Source organism: Manacus vitellinus, unplaced genomic scaffold (assembly GCF_001715985.3).
Source record: "Manacus vitellinus isolate BGI_N305 unplaced genomic scaffold, ASM171598v3 scaffold_19_pilon, whole genome shotgun sequence".
Taxonomy (NCBI): domain Eukaryota; kingdom Metazoa; phylum Chordata; class Aves; order Passeriformes; family Pipridae; genus Manacus; species Manacus vitellinus.
In genome coordinates this window covers 4,812,608-4,832,816 of record NW_021939395.1, presented here as the reverse complement: position 1 = coordinate 4,832,816, position 20,209 = coordinate 4,812,608, and the positions used below count along the sequence as shown (strand labels likewise).

At 39.5% G+C, this 20,209-nt stretch overlaps 1 protein-coding gene across 1 annotated transcript in view; it reads right to left on the bottom strand.

Annotated features, from left to right (window-relative positions):
* Positions 1 to 20,209, bottom strand: part of AFF2 (AF4/FMR2 family member 2) — a 249,579-nt gene that overhangs the window by 224,320 nt on the left and 5,050 nt on the right. The window contains exon 2 of the mRNA XM_018070753.1: positions 18,045 to 18,935. Coding sequence (XP_017926242.1) covers positions 18,045 to 18,875 — 831 coding nt within the window. The 5' untranslated portion in view covers positions 18,876 to 18,935. The remainder of the gene's footprint in view (positions 1 to 18,044; positions 18,936 to 20,209) is intronic.

Below are 20,209 nucleotides of genomic sequence, written 5' to 3'. Positions count from 1 at the left end.
AGGAACTTGGAGAAAAAAGTGCAGTATTAGAACAACGATGCCCTTCACCACATTACACTGAGCAACCTGTAGTATCTTTCAGTTATGAGAAAGACTAGGACAGATGACAGATAAAGTTGGACTGACATCTTATCAGACTTTTGTTTGCTTTGTAAATATTAAATGGAGAGTCTCGAATTTACCATGTGATTTCAACCAGAAAAACTGCTGTCTGAAACAAGTGATATCTCAGCCCTAACGAAGCTGTATTTTCCAACTCGAAGTCTTCAGGCTTTTCATCATTATATTTCTGTACGTATTATACCACTAACGACGCAATATACAAAGAGGACAAAATGTCAGTCCTCGATGGAAATGAACTCACCACCCTTCAACATTCAACAATCAAACCTTGCTTAATTTAAATGTGTTAGATCATCAGTCTATTATTCCTCCAGCTTTTCATAACGATTTCTAACACTGGCCAGACATTGTACACCTGGCTGGAAAAACGTTTCTTTTTAAACAATGCAAGAACTAACCAATATGTAAACCCAATAATTAAATTACATTTAGCTGCTGGCCATTGTTATTCTGCACTACTTTCCCACTGAGGGAGCTATAGTGATCCGATTTAAACAGCACTCTAGCAGAACACTTTTCATTGCCCATGATTGTTGTGCAGAGTAAATTGGCTCACATCAGATTTGACTCTAATTTGGGTTTCAGAACAGTTAATTTGAACTTAAGCACCTATGGAAGGGCTGTTAACAAGAGGTGTCAGCACTGGAATTCTTCTCACAGTAGTCCTGTTATAATCCAGCAACAAGAGCTCCTTATAGATCGTATATGCTTTCTAGCATGTCACTTGCAATGTTATGCATGGCAGAAAACCACTTATCAGATATTTAACAATGTCAAATGAAAATAACACGGGTGCACACAATAGATTCTTGCCATCTGCATGCCAAGCAGAAGTAAATACAATTCTTTTCAAAGACGTGGCTACCTTGTGACTTAATCATCCCAGGATTAAATGTGCCTTAATCCTTTTTTGTGGTGTTTTGGTGTTTTAGCAAAGCATGCAGGGTCAAGTTCTGCTCATTCATAAGTTACCAAGAGAGCCATGGAAATATCTAAAGGCTGAATTTCATCATCATTAGCTATTACATTAATAGCACTAATGTCTTAAATCTTAATATTCTGGCTCATTAGCTTAGGTAAAAGACTATTAATATAAAAGGTGTATTTTAGCCAATCAACAGAATTTATAAAGGCTTTTGTTTCCTGTTATAACATTGTTGCTCTTGTAGTATTAGCGGTTGGTACAAATGCTAAATCATAATAATTCTATAACTAATAAAGAAAATATGATCTAACAACATAAATATAAGCTCTACTATCACTTTGGCTCAGACAGAGTTTAACTGAATTTTGTTCTATCATTAATCAAGCTTGTTACCCCTAACCATACCCAGCTGGTTGATGAACTTTTTTTTTCCAGTACAACAAATGTAGAAAGGGATGAAGGGAATCTCTATGTTTGCTGGTTTTGGATTTGCTTGTTTTCCAACATACATCAAGAAACAAATTATTCTAAGACAGGCTCAGAAATTGGTCTTTTAAGTGACAACACTGCCTACAGAAAACAAAATTAAAAGTGTACAGAACACTTCTTAACCACCAAGATACTCCACTGGTCAAAGGTAGACTCCTGATATTTTGGCATCTCATTAGAAACCTCCTACTATCTCTGATGCCTAGATGTGATCACAAACAAGTGGTACAGCACAAACTGCTAAGCAGAAATCATGCAAACAGACTGTAAAGAAAGGACAGCCCATTGTGACAATGTTAAAAGATGTATGGCTCATTGATATACAGTACACCAGAGCCAGGACCTACGCTCTAAACCCAAATGTAACACCATTGATTCTGATGGAATTGAACCAAATGTGCAAACACCCTTTTAAGAAGCTTCCTCCTTCTTAGTCAAGCACCATTAGAGCACCAGTTCCAGGCACTGCTGCAAGAGCTGCTCGTGCACTTTGGGGATGGTGGTGGTGTGGTGTGTTTCTGTTGTTCTGTTCAGAATAAAGAGCCAAAATGTCTCAAGCCCAGAGTTGCACTTGAATGAGTCGGTGTAGAAACGCATTTAAGAAATATATACTAGAAACATTATTAACTCAATTTTGTTTGAATATTACCCTTTTGCATCTTGCATTGAATTATGAACTGTATTTTTAAGTTCAGATGTATCTAAAACAATTAACAATAGCAACACCAACTATTTATTTTACAATTAAAGTATGTTCCTCGCTGTTCTTCATGTGTACTTGTTCATTTCGCCCCAGACATAAGTAATGTGTAGACAGATACATTGTTTATTTACGACCCCAGTGACAGTAAATGTGGCATATGTGCCTACAGTGTTTGACAGATAAAATGAGTTATTTACAGAAGCTGGGTTTATTATGTATGAATACTGAAGCAGCTACAGTATTTGGAAACTCCTCCATTTATTTTCCAAAGAGCTTGTTTCAGAGGAAGTTGTGTTTTGAAGTGCTACATAAGAGGACAGCAGAAACACTCAGTCCAGTCTGTAATGCAGTCATCACTGCTAACTGCTAATTTCAGAGTGGTTCTCTCTGAATTTATTTTTACAGGTCTTGATCCAAAGACTACTAAAGACAATGACAAGTTTTCTATAAGCAACACTGGGTTTGGAATTTAGTCCTGATAAATAAAATCTTTGCAGAGGAGTAGGTTCATATCTGGGTCTCACTGGTATATTATGGAGCAGGTATAGATGTATTGGTGGGAGGGGAGTGGAATAGACAACATTTTCCATCTATTAACCTTGTCTATGAAAAGAGGAAAAATGCAGAACACCTTTGATCTATTAACCTTAACTATAAAGGGCCACAATTTGTTTCCAAAAATTACTTCCACAAAGCCAAACATAGAAATTACTTCTTTGGCAGGAGCACACATAGATCCTCCTGGAGAAAATGCATTGATTTTTCCCTTTTTTGGTAAATAAACTAAAAAGCTTAGACACCGAATTCTAAAATAATTACTTACATCTCTTTTACTTAAAGACAAATGTGCAGGACTGATGTGCAGTGGGGAATTTTTTCCTTTTTCCCAAGTCTCCTTTACTCCATTTTCTATCCTTAGTTCTGGAATGGCTCCAAGCATTCCCACCAAACTCTGCAGCCCATGTCAGTGGCAGCTATCACTGCTCACTGCCCTGGCTCTAAACCTGCTGCTACAAAGCGTAGTGCTTGTTGTGCAAGTGTGTTATGCAAGATGCTGCAACTCGGAGAGCCAAGTGTCAAAGGTAATCCCTATGGAGCCTTGTGTAACAGCCTCATGCAAAATGACACTGCTGGCTTTTCATTGTTTCTGGATGTGGTGGGGTTTTTTTTTTTGTTTGTTTTTGTAGGTTTTTGGTTTTTCTTTTCAAATAAATTCTGTAATTTTCCAGTGGTTTTTTTTTTTTTTTCCCCCAGTAGCAACCTCAATACAGCCACGTGCACATTTTGCTGGATTTTCCAGTGCCTTTGTACACATCCTATATGGTACATATTTTTATACACACAAACTCTTGCCGTAGCTATCCAGGCCTCAAAACTTTTTGGAACCCTTTCAAGGAGTTTTTGTGCTGTCTTGTGGGCAGACCTGAGTTATCTCAGTCTGTGTTTCGGGCTGGAAAATATAAAATGTAAGCCTGAGCTGAGGCTTTCAGCACCGTTTATTACCTCAGACACAAAGCTGTGGTAAATGCAGTCCTGTGGCTTTTTTTTTTTTCCTTCCACATAGCAGAGAGGAAGCAATTGTTAATGAAGGAAAGCTCTTGTTCCAAAATATCTGTTACATTCTTTGCCCAACGTGACACTCAATCCAAGGTGAGACTTTGCTACAAGGATGTAGGATTACAAAAATCCATATGCAAAGTCCAGCCATCACCACTCTAAAAATACATGAAAAATGGTGGGAGAACACATTTGAATACCTCCTCTTATGTACATAAATACAGAAGCTTTGGCTCTACACCTCATACACATGTACTATAATCACCTCAAGGTTGAAGAGCAGCTTGTTCACTTAAAGCTTCCTAACAGAAGATATTGGATTTTTTCTCAGGTACCAAACACTCACTTAACGTTCAGGCTTCTCTATGACAACAGAATACAGGCTGTGCTGCTTTCACACCACCACAGCTATTTGCAACGTGGATCTGATGGTATATAAGAGGAAACTCGAGTTAGGCACAGCTTACCTCTCCTCAGAGTGGTCATATTAGTGATCTAAAACCACATTATTACAGTCACTGCTACTCCCTGCAAATGGTGTGGGCAAGTCACAGGAAGAGGCTAAGACAGTTGAGAAGTCAGCCAGGAGAAGGTTTTCCAGTTGTGCAGGGGGCACTCCTGCTGCTGCCCCGAGTCCAGCACCCTGCGCCCGTGTGAATTCCTGCCTTTCTCTTCAGGGGACTTTTCCCCTTCTCAGGCCTTTATCTTTCTGTCATGTCCACTAAAGCATGCACCAATGCAGTTTTCTGCTCTTCTACACAGGGATTGCAGTGCCTTCCTCTCCTCTCCTCCAGCAGCACACAGCTCTGCCCTCTCCCATGGGCAACAAGCCAAACTTCTCTCCTCCGTCTCCCACCCCACAAACCTGCACCCTCCCCATGGCAGGGTAAACAGTAAGTGCTGGGAGCCATGGGACACCAACACTGTGGGCAAATCAGATCTTGCTTCATTTGGAGAGGGACTTAGTGGAAAAGTAGTTGTGGGAACAAAGAGCAATTTAAGAAGTAATTGTATGATCCCACTCAGCAAGAGACAGACAAGCAATGCCAGTAAATTAAAGCGCTGAACAGAACAGAGAACATTCAGCTGAAAACTGATTCCCTTGGGTGTCACATGTGGAGAGAGGACCAGAAATGACAATCGTTAGGGTCTGTGATATTTGTCTGTAATCAGGGCCAAAATCAGAAACCAGATGCAGTGAGGATCTCCACGTGGCTCTATGTCACAGGAGACGAGGCAGCAAAATATGTAATTCCTTCCCACTTCCATCATGTGTGATCTATTGTGAAACAACAGCACTGTGCCAGGGAAAGCCTTTTCAGCCTCTGTATTCAAAGTGTGGATGTAGATCTAAGTGCTCAAATGACTGTCAATGGGTTGCTTATCTATAATTTTACATCTGGATTTGTACATATGCACACAGAGAAAACAAACTGATGGAATCATTGCCAGAAAAATAATCACCTAAGAAGTCCAAAACCTCAAGTTCACAGATACAGTGCAGAAGTCAACTTTACTTCCAGTGCTTTGAAGAAAAAGGTACGCACAGAAAGGAAGTAAGATGAGATCTGCAAGAACCCCAGAAAGAAGGAACAGCTTGATTTTGGAGAAGCCCAGAGAGAGGCTGTAGCAATTGGGAAAGTCAGGTAATACACCCTCACCACGTTTCAGGTGTATCCCCATGTCCTCTGCCCCAGGCACCTACTGGAGCTCAGTCTTCAGTTCTGTTTGCTCTTGATTGAGTTTTGTCAACACAAACTTTCACATTTTTAAGTGCAGAACTGCCTTCAGCCTGGGCTCCAAGTCCATTTCTCTTCCTATGCCCAGCAGCTCCCCACACCACCTCTCTGCCTGGGACAGCCACAGAGTACCCTTGCCACACTCCACTGCCACAGGACTGGTGTCTCTCTCTCTGGACTTCTCTCTCGCCTCCACCCCTCATTACAACAAAACACCACAGGTAGCCTTCAAGAATGACAAGTAAATACTCTTGCCATTATACACAGGTTTGCTATCATAAAGAAGTTATGTTCAAGCAAACTTTTTATTAAGGGCATGCCACAGAGATAGCATCTCTTCCTTCTGCCTCTGGCTGCTGACTTTAAACCTGGAAACCCTACCCAATAAGGATTTCTGCCAGCACCAAAGTCCAAGGCAGCTTGAAGTAAAGCACTGTACTCTACTGAAATAGCTTAAAACCCAGCTCACTGCAATCACATCTCTCCTCACTGTGAAGTGCCCCATGTTAGCTAGTGGGAAAAAGAATGAAATACAGGGCCTTTCCATAGTCAGGATCCCAAATAAACTTGGCCTCGTTAAAGGACAATCCTTACAATGGTTTATCTGTGAACAGTATTTCCTATGTATTTGACACAAATAGCCTTTTCTTCAGCATCAGAGCTGCTTGTCTTCTTACTTCAGCTATTTTATTTGTTCTTGAACAAACATATTTATTGTGGCTCATGAAAGGGGAAATCCCTCTCTCTGTTCATGCCTCTGTTTTCCCTTCTGTCCTTCAGTGACCTGACATGTGCCTCGCCCTAGAATGACTAGAGTAGCCAAGAACACGGAGACCTTTTGTGAGCACCCACTTCTGAAACCACATCCGAGATTTGCTACAGAAAATCTTCCATACTAGGCTGTAAAAATCAGTTCTCTTTTAACATGCTTAGTTATGGAAGTTGCCTCTAGCACCTACAGAAGTTCTCCCTTCTCAAGGAACTAGAGAGTGCAGCCCATGTGAGGACAAGACAGAGAGAGTCTTCTCCATTCTTCTCACCTGCTCATATAGGTGTTTACAGTTCTTACAAGCAAGCTATGAATTTAGTTGCCCTTTTTATAATACTATGACAGGTAATTTAACCCCAAGTCACTCACTATCTGTCCCAGTACCAGAGAACAAAGCTGTATCTACATTAATAAGAAGCACAGCACAGCAGAAGTCAATCAGTGGAGAGAGCTGGTGCCAAGAAGCCAGAGAACACAGGGTGTGAGTCTTGGGGGGAAAGGAGGAGAGAGAAGGGGCTGTGTGGCACTGGTGTGACTTCTCCTGAGCACCAGAGAGCATCTGGAGCACGTTACAGGCATCCCTGCAGAGCTTCTCTGGTCATCCTTTAGTTCATGTATCCTGAGACCACTCCTCAGTGAACCAAAGAGCAGCAACTGAGGAAGATCAGATTTGCTTCCAAAGGGTGCTCCTCAGATAAACCAAAATGCTAACAGAAAGGCACTCTTTTTCTTTCTAGCACCTGGCTCTTATAACCAAGCTAAGTCAATAGTAATATGATATTTCTGATTTAGCTAAATCATTTAGCATCTGAAATCTGGTTGCTTATCTGAGGGTTTCATTATAGCTAAAACACTGGTTCTGAAAAAGTGGGATGAAAATTATAAGTAAACAGGCCATCTCTCACAAAATCTGATACTTGGGACTAGGGATTTATAGAATGTAGAATACTAATAAAAGAAAAACCATTATTATCAAAATAAATCAAATATATTCAATATATCAAAGTATATTAAAAACTGTAGCAAACAATTTTCTTGATGAAATGCAGGTGCAGTTACATCTTAATAAAATGTGTTTACGAAAACAGCATTTGCAAATTCTAATTTTTCTTCTCCTCTGAAGAGCAGTAATTCTCTATATCTCTGCTACATCCTACTCTTTCTTTCAGTCATAAATAAGTCTTATTCAGATTGATCATTTATGGCCCAATTTTGCTTCTTCTAATGAAAATCAGAAAGCCTTAGTCCTCACATGGAATTAGCAGGATTACCCACAGCAATCACAAAGAGTAAGACAGATCTAGCCTGTCTGTACTTTACCATCACCTCTACATCCCTTGGAGAAGGGTTTGCTTCTCAGTCTGGTTTATTTTGTTTATCTTTAGTGCAGAGAATTGGGTATTTTATGTTCCAAGGAGCTGGCAAGAACCAGTTTATCACTACATGGAGGGGAAAAAGCAATAGCACTCGTATGTAAAATTTAGTGGGAATTAAATGAAATTCTTTGTATTCAAAATGCAGAAACTTGCCCAATGCAGCCCCATCTCCATTCCACTCTGCACAGTCATTTTCTATCTGGCAGCGGAAGAAACAATTTATTACAATGAAAAAATGTCAACTATTGGCACAGACAATCCATAACCCCTCACTGGCTTTTTGCAACTCCACAGACCTTAGGAAACTGTATTGGTTGAGTTTTGCTTTCAGAAATAGTGGCAAAGCCCTGATTTCCAAACCTGGATCTGCAAACCAATTGTGGTCCATGACACCACAGTGCCCGGTCCTCCCACAAAACCAGGTTAAATGGTGACCTTTGTGATCACGGGACTGTGGAGCAAATGATGTGGTTGCTAGAATAATTGTTTCAAATAAAAAGTACTCTTTTCAGTATTTCCCTAGCTAAATTTGTGCCATATTTCATGTCAATGTGTAACTGCATGTGTTGGCGGGAAGAGAAGATATTACAATCTCTCTTCATTCCAATGCAAAATAAACTGTGAACTTTTACTTCACAAGGAAGCTGCTTAAGAAAGCTTATCCTAGATGTAAAGAGAGGTTCAAAATTAACCATGTTCAAGTGTAAGAGTAGCATGTACTGGTATTAATATATTTGAGATGTTTTTAGTTTCTGATGACATGAAAGTTAGGGTTGCTTGGCATGAAAAAGGATTAAACTGAGTTAAGGTTACTGACCAGGACATGAAGCCTTCCTTCAGGGTGAACTCTAAGTAATAAAATACAAATCCTGACTCCCCCAGGTGACCTGAGGATCTTGACGATTTTCTAAGTTTACAAAGTACATGTCAGGGTTTTAACGTATTTAAGAAAGAATTATCTCAGTGTTTATATTTAAAATACTGGCAAATGTAAATGGATGCTTGGGTATTTACAAACAGCAGAAGTAATTGCCAGCTTGTCTTGTGGATTTAAGTGTCACAGCTTGCAGTTCAGTGAAATATAACCCAACGAGTTTACACATCTGGGGGATATAACAATGGGAAATTATTCCGAGGCAGTGTGCAAGGGAAAGCAGCATGTATCAACTGAAATATGTTTAGACTGGCAGTATTAATTGGCACTATTAATGGGGATTGAGGTTTAGAGACTATGATCACTGACTTCTCTCAAAGATCTTTGCAAATCCAAGCAAAAATAGGCTCATTAGCCTGGAAAGTGACTGAATCCATACTTATCTTGCCTCTTCCTCCCTCTACTCTGCAAACCTTTTCTTTGAGCTCAGTGTTATTTGACAAATAGCTCCTTGAGCAGCACCCATAGAAAAAAATAAAATTAACACTTCCCTTCTTTTTAACTTCCCTACACTGGATGTACACAGAATCATCCCCACCAATGTGAACATGGGAGATCAAACCTGAAATGCAACTCCAAGAACCCCCTTGGAAATGGCTTCTACATTTTATTTTGTCATGAAAAATAAGAGTCATTCCCTCCCTAGAAAGAGAAATGGGTACTTTGTGGGGCAACCATTCTCAGTTAGGAGTTTGGTATCTATAATATGCTACCATAGATATCTCTACCTGCCTCGTGTGTATTAATTTAATTGTATGAATCCTGTTTGTTCCATTTACATACCTAACCAAATTTATGCTATTCTGCTGCTCTTAAGACTCAGCATGAAAGAATGGAAAACAAACTTTGCAGTGACCCAGCAGGAACAGAAAGGCAAAAGTGAATTCTTCTACACTCAGCAGGAGAGCTGGTGTTGGTAGTTGCTACATCATCCTGATTTTCAAAGGAGAAATTTTAAAACTTCCTTTGGCCTGAGATGAAACTCTCAGAATTTTTAAACTGTTTTTCTCTCACTTTATTAGATGAGGGAACAATTCAATGTTTCTTTTAAAATGGGAAATGGTATCACTCTCTCTGCTGTAACAAAAGCCTGGTTTATATTGGTTTATTGCCCAATTTTTAAATGCACATTGCCACAGCATTTCAGAGGAGTGTATTTACATTTACCTTTCTAAAACACACAGTATATTATGTTGCAATTAAAAGCCCACAAACTCAATCTGATATTTCTTCACTAATTTATTCCCAAGCCAATATGTATTTTAATGTTCCAAACTGTTGCTAATTAACACATGGAAATATTTTAACATGGATTTTGATTAATTCCATTTAACAGTCTAACCAGTGCTAAAGCATATGTGGTATGTCATTTCTTTCTTTTGAGGAAGGCATTGGCATTAAATCTTTCAATCTTCCTGAGCACCAAATGCTAATTTCAGGAAGATTAAATAACAGACTGCAGCTACAGTTTCCTTTCTTTACTTCCCAGAAGGTGAAATGAACATATTTATGTGGGAGGAATTTCTTTACTGCACAAGCCAAAATACAGAAATTAGATTTTTTTTTTTCCCCAACACTGCTAATACACTAGCAATCGCCTGCCAACTAAATAACTTTAACCTATATCTGCAGTTCATGGAGCGTTGCCAAGTTATATGTTCAACTTTCTTTCACTCTGTTTTTTTTTTTTTATTAAAGTATTCCCATATGATGTTTTCACTTGCAGCTCCTAAACGCTTTTCCATACTTGAATCAGGGACTACCAGCTTATAGGGAGGTGGCTCTGGCCATAAAGTCACAAATGCTCATACAAGACCCTCCTCTGATTTTCACACTCTGAAGGTATGTTATAAATATGAATCATATTGTGTTGCTGTAGTGGTTTAAATCTGAGTGCAATTCTGCATGTCAACGAGCTAAAGCACACAAAGCACCCAGAGGTGTGTGTGTGAGCAAGCACCCCGCGTGTGTAAGAATGCAGGAAGACAGAGCAGGAGGAGGCTCCCTGCTGGATCGTGGGTTAACCACTTGCACATCACACACAGCTTTTCACAAGATGGAGTCTGACCAGCTTAAGAGCAGTTACACTTCTGCTCTTGCCATCTCCACCAGAAAGGTGGCCACACCCAAGTCCAGCGGTTCCTCTTTCCCATATGGTGAGCCCAGTTTCCTTGTGCTTACACCCACTGTCCATCCTCTGCTCTGTGCCACCATGTCCCTACTGAAAGCCAAAGCAGAGGTTCACTGTATGTTCACCTCACACCTGCATCTCCTTCATATCCTCCATGCCTCTGTTGCATAAGTAACCTTTTCTTCTATTTCTTTCCCTACGTCTTATGTCCCTTGTTGCAATATTCTCTGTAAATCTTCATTCAGTTTGTAATATATGGTGCTGTCCCTCCTCCTTTACCTTTTGGTAGCTGTATTTCTGTCTCGTTTGCTAATGTAACAACTCAACAGTGTTTTCTGTTTCCTTTCCTACTACCTGTACAACACCTGATCACACTCTGCACCATTCAGCTGCCCAGATTCCTGGCATTTTCAAGAGAGCATTTCTGTTGTTCCTTACTGATCTGCTCCTACCAGATACAGTGAAGTCCAATTTTCTACTTGACTTAACCATTTTCATCAGGATTAGAACTTTCTTTTCCAAGTCTACATTCACACCCACTGATTTTCTTTAGGCCTCTTTTTATGCATTTAAGAGGTGTGTGTTGGATGCAATGTTTTCATCATATTCACTAAATAAGTGGCACTGGGATAAAGTCAATTAAGGCTACTGGTGAGAGTCCCTGCTCTCGTTCAAGAAGCAGAGGTTGTCCTTAGAAGCCCCATGTTCAGTCCCAGAGATGATTCACAACAGCTGTCACTGCCCATGCAAAAATGTGTGCACACTCTCCTGCCTGTTGGAAAAAACATGTGTCTTCTGTGTTCTCAGACTATTTAAAACCTAAATCTCTTTACAAAGAATAGAAGTTGTGGAAAAACTATCTGAAAGTTATGACAGGAAAGAGCAGTGAATACGTAGGTAGATTTTTTTCAAAGTAGCTGTGTGTTACTTTAAAGGCTGCATTAGATAAATATTTAACGTAACTGATGGTAAGGTTTACAAATGGCCATTTATTGTAGCACAGAAGGCCAAATGCCAATACCTGAATACCTGCCCATCCTGTTCTCAGTATAAGTACACATGCTTTTCACTCAAGGGTTGATCACAGCCCAGAGTAAAAAACACACATCATAAAACATTCAAATACATGAAAATGGCATTTTCCCATCTTCTCTTACATAAGCGTTCTTTATTTCACCGTTCACAGTAAATATCATATATGTATATAAAAACATAAATATAACATATTTATTGAAGCAGGTTATGGGCCTGAAAAGTATAAGCAAGTAGTGCAAAGGTTTCAACTTGGTTACACCTGCTAGGCTGGCCCTAGAAGAATGCCCTTGTTAGCTGACAACCAAGCAGACTACCAAGATCCAAGAACACCCTTCCTTATGCATTTGCATGCCAGATGGATGGATACAAGGTGTTGAAAAATTAGCTCTACCAACTCCTGCTTATTATTCAAAGGGTACGTTACCAGTTAACATGAAGATAACACAACACTTAAGGTTTCTGATGTTTTCCCTAAATTAATCAGAGGAAGCAGAAAAGATGCAGTTTTAGTTATGGAAAAGCAATTATAACGATGCTTTTCCATTGGGTATCCGAACAACAGTCCCTTAAAGGTGAAGAGCAAATACTACAAGCCCCTGCCCTAGTCAGATGCACCAAAGCACTGAGGACCAATCACCAGAATGAGAAACGGGAAGAATGACGTTTGTTGCCTTCCATTTGATTAAAAAACCTCTGCAAATTAAACTGGTTACAATGACTCTGAGATGGACCAAAGTGACTATTCCATAGTCATACACCAAATCTATTGTCAAAGTCATGAATACACCCTGCAGTCCCCCTGCAGCTGTTAAATGATGTCTCCACATCTTTGCTCAAGCCAAACAAATTCTTCTACTGCTCTCCCTGAAGCCTTTCAGGCCATTTTACTTTGTGACATTTCGTAAGATGCCAAATAAGACAAGCAGTTACTCTGGCACTGGGAATTCCAAAAAGGTTTGAAAAAACAAAATCACTCTTTAAGACACCACGAGTCTGACTCTTCACAAGCAGAGATAACTCTAATTTCACTGAGACTTTTTTTTCCTTCCTTCCAGCAAGACAAAATTAGGACTAGTTTAAAAAACAAAAACCCACTAACAAATGCACAATGGGAAAGAAGTTATCAAACCCATCCTTCCCCAAACCAAACATACATGATCAGTTCTTTTAGCCACACCTATTCAAGTGACTTTAGGCGCCCTGTTCTGAAATGGATTGGTCACAGCAACTCAAAATCGGGTCCTAAATATGCTTATTTATGTTTGATTTAAAATAGACAAGCTGTCCTCTTGCTATCCCTGGAAAATAGCTTTGCTAGCCATTGTCCAGGCCATCGGACAGTAGCCTTCAAAAGGCCACAATAAGAGGTCTTCAGTCGAGTGGTGTCATATGGTCTTCATTTAGAAATATCACAAGAACATTACTTCTCACAGTATTTACAAATTAAAAACATATGGCTGTAACCTCTAATACTGCAAGAAATACTGCTCTTTGGGTTTGTTTCTGGCCTCAGACTTTTGAAACATGAACCAAGCAAAGGGATTTCAGCTTAATGTGTGATTCAGCCCATTCTTCTTCCAAGCTCCAAGTGTCTGGGGGACAAGCTAAAGCTGGCATTTGAAAAAAAGTGATTTGCCCACAACTGTGGTAATGTACTACAGTTGGCAACTAAAGTAACATATATCAAAAAGGGGTGGGGCTGGTTAATTAAAGGCATCTACTTTCCATTTAATTAAACCCCCCCCCCATATTATACTGGCTTTGGTTCCTATAAAGAGTTTTAGAAGTCATATATAAGCCTCTTGCATTTACTATTTAGGTTCAATCAATATGGTTATCTACCTGTCAATTTTTCTTGCTCTTTAATGCAGAAAGAGAGCAGCTTTTTTTATAGCTAGCTCAGAAAGCACTAAGCTAATCAATACATGCAGCGATAACAGAATGATTTGAAGCACGTAACAGAAGCTTATCACTTCGCAGTGTACTGAACCCGTCAAAATATTTTCCTAGAAGTAAAGTGAAAATAGAAGTTCTCCATTTTTTATTACTTAAGTGGGTGGTGACATAGATGTCGTAGGCCTTCTGGATTTGTTCCTAGCTTTTTACTTTCGGGAAAATTTGGTACATGAGCATTTGCTACTTCATAGAAACAGGAAGCCGATTCTGCGGTGAGATTTAAAAACTCTGCCTTGAGAATCAAAAATTATCTCAATTGCTCTTGATTCCCCACCCCTAAACATTTATTGGAAATCCATGCCTCGTTTGGGGGAACTGTGCATAAGGTTTTCCGGGAATGCAGCTTCTGACATTCCCACAGACCTTAAAACCCTTTGCTTTACTCAGTACTCTCAGTAATTTGTGTTCGAGCCCAATCTGCAAAGTACAGGCTTTCCTTCAGCCATCCCCTGCTGCGTTAGGCGATTTGAAATAATTTGTAAGCATCTGATTCCCAGAGGTTTAAATATACATACATGTATCAAGATTCTGGATTTTAAAGCAGCAGAGAGAGGATCAGCTGTTATTGTGGTCTCTAACCTCTACTTTTTTGAAGAAATGCATAGGATTTAACTGCGGAGTTCTCTTCAAGTGGCAAGTAACAATCATCTGCCATCATACAATTTAAGTAGGTGGAATTCTACATAACACAAAAGCTCTTTGTGATATTCCAGGCTTGCCACAATTTACCAAATGTTAAATGCAAGCTCAAAATTAATATATGTATGTGTATGTAAGTATGCATGTAAATACACACTGAAGAGATGAGAGTTAATAAGAAGCAGGAAATAATGTTTACAGCTTAAGGTTTTTTATAATTGCTCTATCAGTTTTAGATCCACAGCCATTGTTATCAACTCTATGTCATGTCATGAGATCTGTAGGCATTTCTGCATGTCCCCCTGAACTCACATGACAGCCCTGTGGCTCCCCAGTTCAGAAGGATCTGCTTCACAACTTGGGAACCTCAGAGGCTGCCAGGCCTGGGCATTAGTGGTTACACTGGGTGCTGCTCAAGGCACCAAGCCATGAAATGTTTTACTTTCACCCTTAGCAAACAGTACTGGTATGAAAAACAAATGAAAAGGTTAAAAGGATCACAAAATCACAAAGAAATCCTTCAGAGAAATAACTAAAAGTCTACAGAGGCTCTGCTAGTTCTATTTCTCTACCAGAAATGGCCACGCATGGTACAGTCAGGTCTGAACTAGCTCTGTGTGGGTGAATCAGCTCTGGAAATCACACAACAGCATCCACTCACAGGCAAGGATTAGTCCACAGGTGTGTAAGAGCTGCTAACTCTACATCCTGACCCAATCTGGTGAGTGTGTGTGAACTTACTGTGAGTGTCTACAAACCCAGGAAGCACTAAACCACAATCCATCGCAGAGCGGAGACACGCCAGCAGCGAGGCATTAACAATGTTGTCTCCTCCAGAGGAGCTGAAAGATGGATGGGCATCTCCGAGGGCAGAATTGGGCCCAGAGAATGAGCAAAGATTCTTAGAGCAACACCTCAAGTGACACAAATTATGTTGTAAAATTGATCACTTCCTTACACATGGCAGAATGCTTCCAGGGCACTCAACATCCTATTCCATTAAGCCATGATAAATGAGACCATATTTCCACATCAGTCTGAGCACTTCTTTTAAACCTACTAGTTCAAATATTTGGTTACTTATTCTCCTCCCCCTCCTAAAGATAGTGAGAACTGTCTTTCTCTTTCCCAAGTTTGCATGTCCTAATGGGTGCCATTGTTTCAGGACCATCACCTGGGCATCTTATTTCTTCACATAATTCCTCATCTTAAGAGCAAGCAAAATTCTGGGGGAAATCACTGAAAACTGTTTGGTGTGCAATCTCTATGAATGCACTCAGCAACTTGAAAAGATGGACTCAGAGATACAGGAAAGTCACAGTACAAATTATAGTGGAATGGTCCAAAAAAAGTAACTCTCCTATTCCTAGCTTGAAGAAGATCACCACCACCACCTGGAACAGTTAAGATGGAAATCTGTGGAGCAGGAACAAAATTGTTTCAAGCAGATCACTATGGCTCAAGGTGGCTAGGGAAGGTTCATAAATTGATAAGCACCACCAAAGGATCATAAGCCTCCACATCAATTGTATAAAGATTACAACAGAGCCACTCGCTGCAGTCATTCTGAAAAGGTTATGGGTTTCACAGGTGTGCACTGTCAGTTCTGATTAAGCTTAAACTAAACCAGTTATCTATAATGTTGGATTGGAAGGAGTTTTATTGCTGAACGCAAGGTAAATCAAATTCAGGATACACATCTGTGGAAAAACACAGAGGGCCAAAGTTCACAGTCCTGACACAGGCGAAAAAAAAATCCAACCCTCCAAACTCAGGAGGAGATTTGCCTGAAAAAGATACATCAGTCTGGCTATTGTCCTATGTTCTGCCTCAGAAAGGAAAGTTATTTTGCCACAGCTTTGAATTTTCTTTCCTTCTTCAAATTATTGTTCGCTCTCACAACGCAGGCTGCTTTAGCGTTATTATCTATGCTCATTTCTAAAGTGCCTACAGTTTAACATTTATCTGAACACAAATGAAATTAATTATACACCTATACTTTTTACTGTGCAGGATATAAACTGAAGTTGCAACATATTCATAATGTAATTTTTCATCTGTGCAACCAGGAGTCCGTCCAAAAACAACAGTTCACATCAGAGGTTCTTAGAGCTGGGCAAAAATACTGAGAGTAAAATCTTGCACCCAAAAAAACATTGCTAACAACTCAATTGATTTCATAGTGCCAGGATTTCACTCAGAAATTTTAAAAAATTAAAAATGCATTCTTAAGCGTTGACACAAATTGCAAAAGGTACATTTTATTTCCAAAAATACGCTGTATTAATGCTGCACTTTGAAGTGCCTCTATTGACTCACAGTGTTAATAGATGGTGAGAGAGAAAAAAAGTATTTGCTTTTGCAACATCATTATTTCCTTTGCATGTAATTATTTTCTCGCCAAACAATGCTAGTGACAAATCACAACAGGCTCTGAAGCCATCTATACCAGCAGATTTTTAACCCAAGGTAAAAATAAACAGAAACATCTGTAAAGTAATCTTGCAGAAAGCTACGTTTATTAACAAATACATTTTCTAATAAAACACCATCTGCAAGCAACCCTCAGCTTCCACTTGATATAAATAGGCCTTTTACTGTTTTCAGATGCAGTTCCCAGAAAATTATTCCAAGCTCTACTGCAAAACACATCAGTCTTTGTTGCTGCCTGGAATGTTAATAAATAACATCAAGTTTTTAAATAGTCAAACAAATTATTGGCTTGAAACAATTATTCCAACAGAAAAAGCTGACCTTTTGCAATAAAGTGGTTTAAGAATGCATCGCTCCTCATTCCCAGTATAAAAATATTACCAAGCAGGGAAATATTGTGGAGAAAACAGAAAGCTATGAAAAAGCCATCTTGCAATTCTGCTCATAAGCACACTGTACACCTACCTTGCAAAGGTTACTGTTTTGGAGGAACTCAGAATAAAAGGAAAAGTATTCAGAGTATAAATAGTATCCTTATTATAGATTTTTGTTTGGAATAGACAAAAATATAAACCAACTTAAATGTTCCTCACAGGACTACTGTACTGACCAGCAATGCAGAATTCAACAGCTCAAACTGTTGGTTGCAGAGATTGGGACTGAATCCCAGTAGTAAGGGCTCCTCAAAATGCATAAGAGTTTCAGTGGGACACATTTTCATAAGCATTATTCAGAACTTAAGTCACATTAATTCCATTAAAAGCAGTAGAAATTTAGCAAACTCTGCAAATAAATTCCTTACTGGTAGGACTGTTTAGCACCACTGAAATTTGAACACTGCTGGTTTTCCTTAGAGTTTAAAGCAGCAATCTGTCTGTCAAACTACCTCCTACCTGAGAATGCAAGAGTGAAAATTGCAGATGAACTGAGATATTAGAGTTCCCTGTCCAGAACTGGTATAGCTGGTATACGTATATTATACCCAACAGAGATGTAGCCTTTTAATATTAATCATAAACAAGCAACGTCAGTATCCCAACCTGCTTTAAAAACCACATTAAATATTGCTACTGGGACTATCACAACAAACTGCTGAAAGAAGTCATGCACATTCCAGAAGAAGGAATGTTTTACACTGTAATTCCAGGAAATGCAACTTCATATTTCCAGAGAAAAATATTTAGTGAATGAAATACTCAAGCAGTACTAGAGAGAAGATATTTTAAACCACTTACTTCACTAACAGGAGGAATGTTGAGCTTTGGTACTTTGTTCTTCGAACTAGGTGTGTTCACTTTTCCTTCCAGCAGTGTTCCAAAGGACTGATTTCCATATCCACTCTCAATTTCTAGTGGGGGTTTCAGTTCAGGTGAGTCATTGGGTACCTGGTCCTGACCGTCCATAGGCCTGACATATGCTGTAGGCTTTTGCTGGACCATGCTGTTTTTACAGTGAAGTCCTGGTGGGAAATTCTGAGTCGAAAGACCATTGTTTGCAGTTAACAAAGAAGTGGAAGGAAGCGGAGAGCCAGGACCATGGCCTACAAACTCCAGCTCGGTGGGCGACTTGGAATGACTGTTTTCTTTGTAAGAGTGTTCTCCAGGTGCTGACTTTGCATGAGCATGCCTCCTCGAATGTGAAGATGTTGCCATGGAATTTGCATCCTCAGTCCCTCCACTTTTATGCTGCTCACTCTGACAGTTATAGAGGTCTTCATACCTGCCCTGTGACTGGTCATGGGAAGAGCTGTGCTTTGTCCGACTCTGCTGACCGCTGGATTGGCTTGGTTGGGCCCCACTAGAGTTGTGACCACCACGTGACCAGTCTGTCCTCGACTTCCTGCTGCTCTGGTGACTGTGTAGCAAAGCAGAGTTTGATGACAATGAAGAAGGAGGAGGCATTGATGTCGATGAATTGCCGCTGATCTGATGAGATGGGATCATCCTGTTTCTCGGTTCTGGAAAAAAGTTCTGTTCATTTTTGTCAATGGGTGTCTGTGGGACAGAATTCTTTGGGATTCCTACAAGGTGGCTCTGGTTGGAGTGGTTGGTTAACAGATCCTTCATCTCATCATAATTTCCCAATGTGTTCTGGACACGGTTTGCAAGGGCGTCGCCTTTATTTGTCTAAAATATCAAAAAAAAAAAAGAGACCAAGAAAAGCGTGAGTAAATTCCTGATTTACAAGTTACTACTCAGAATAGTTGTCTTAGAAGATGGCAAATGTTAGCTGTTTAATGGTGTCATGCTGACATTTAATTAAATTTCAATTACATTTTGCATATGTTATGTAAGAAAAACCTATCAATAACTGTGTTCAAAGAATCTCTTGAAACAGGCTTGCATCAGTAACACTTGTATACTGCTTCCCATTTTCTTAAATATGCTCTCAGAGAAGTGTTTAAATTGCATCAGTTATGGATGTTAGGCTCAAAATAAGCTGGGTTTATGTCAGAGATGTTGGGCTTGTACATTCCATATCGTGCAAAACACGAACGTGCAATTACTGGCTACTGAGCATTTGAATTGCAATCACACAGTGTATTTAAGTATGTTATTGCTCTATCAGCCCCTTGACCCACAGTCCTGCCATAAATAGAAGCTGGGTAGCCTGTAACAGTGCCAAACTCTTCACTCCAGTTTAACTCCAATTACTTTTCCATAGAAGGTTCAGTTTGACCTGAAGTATCCACCATCTGAATCCGGAAAGAAAAAGCTTCTACCCACTCAAATGCTACGGTAGCTTCAAATAAAAAGATAATTCAAAAATATTTTCTCACAGAACATAAACAGACATGATTGCCACATTCTTAAGCATCGGGATTCTTCCGCTGTCTGCAGTCTGGTTGTATTTTTTAATCCTGCTTTTTTTTTTTTATTTCCAGTAATTATTAAATAAATACTGACTCATCTGTGTTTCACTGCTATTATACTTTTTCTTTTGAAGTATGAAGTTTCTTTTTCCTTTTCCCTTTCACTTGTAAAAAGATAGACAAATAAGCTGGAAACTATAATTAATACTCAGCTAATTTCCTCTCTCTTCCTGTTCTAACTCACCCCACAGAGACCCAAAGCACCAGCCTTCTCACTGACCTTTCTGTTCCATTGAAATGACCAGCAGAGAACTAAAACATCTTATTCCCTATGCTTAGTACTTTACAAGACTCAAAGGATAAAAACAAAAACTATAGTTCCTGTTTAGGCAGATGGTTAACTTCTACAGTCTGGAATTAAATGTCAAAGCTATGTCATGATACAGTCAACCATACTTATACTTGTTGTTTGTTTTTTCACTCAATAAAGCCAATAGTGCCACAGTCCACCAGCACCTTAACACCAGGTCATAAAGATGAGGAAAGGCAGAACTTTGAGCTTGTGCTTGGTTAGAGAGTGTCAGACTC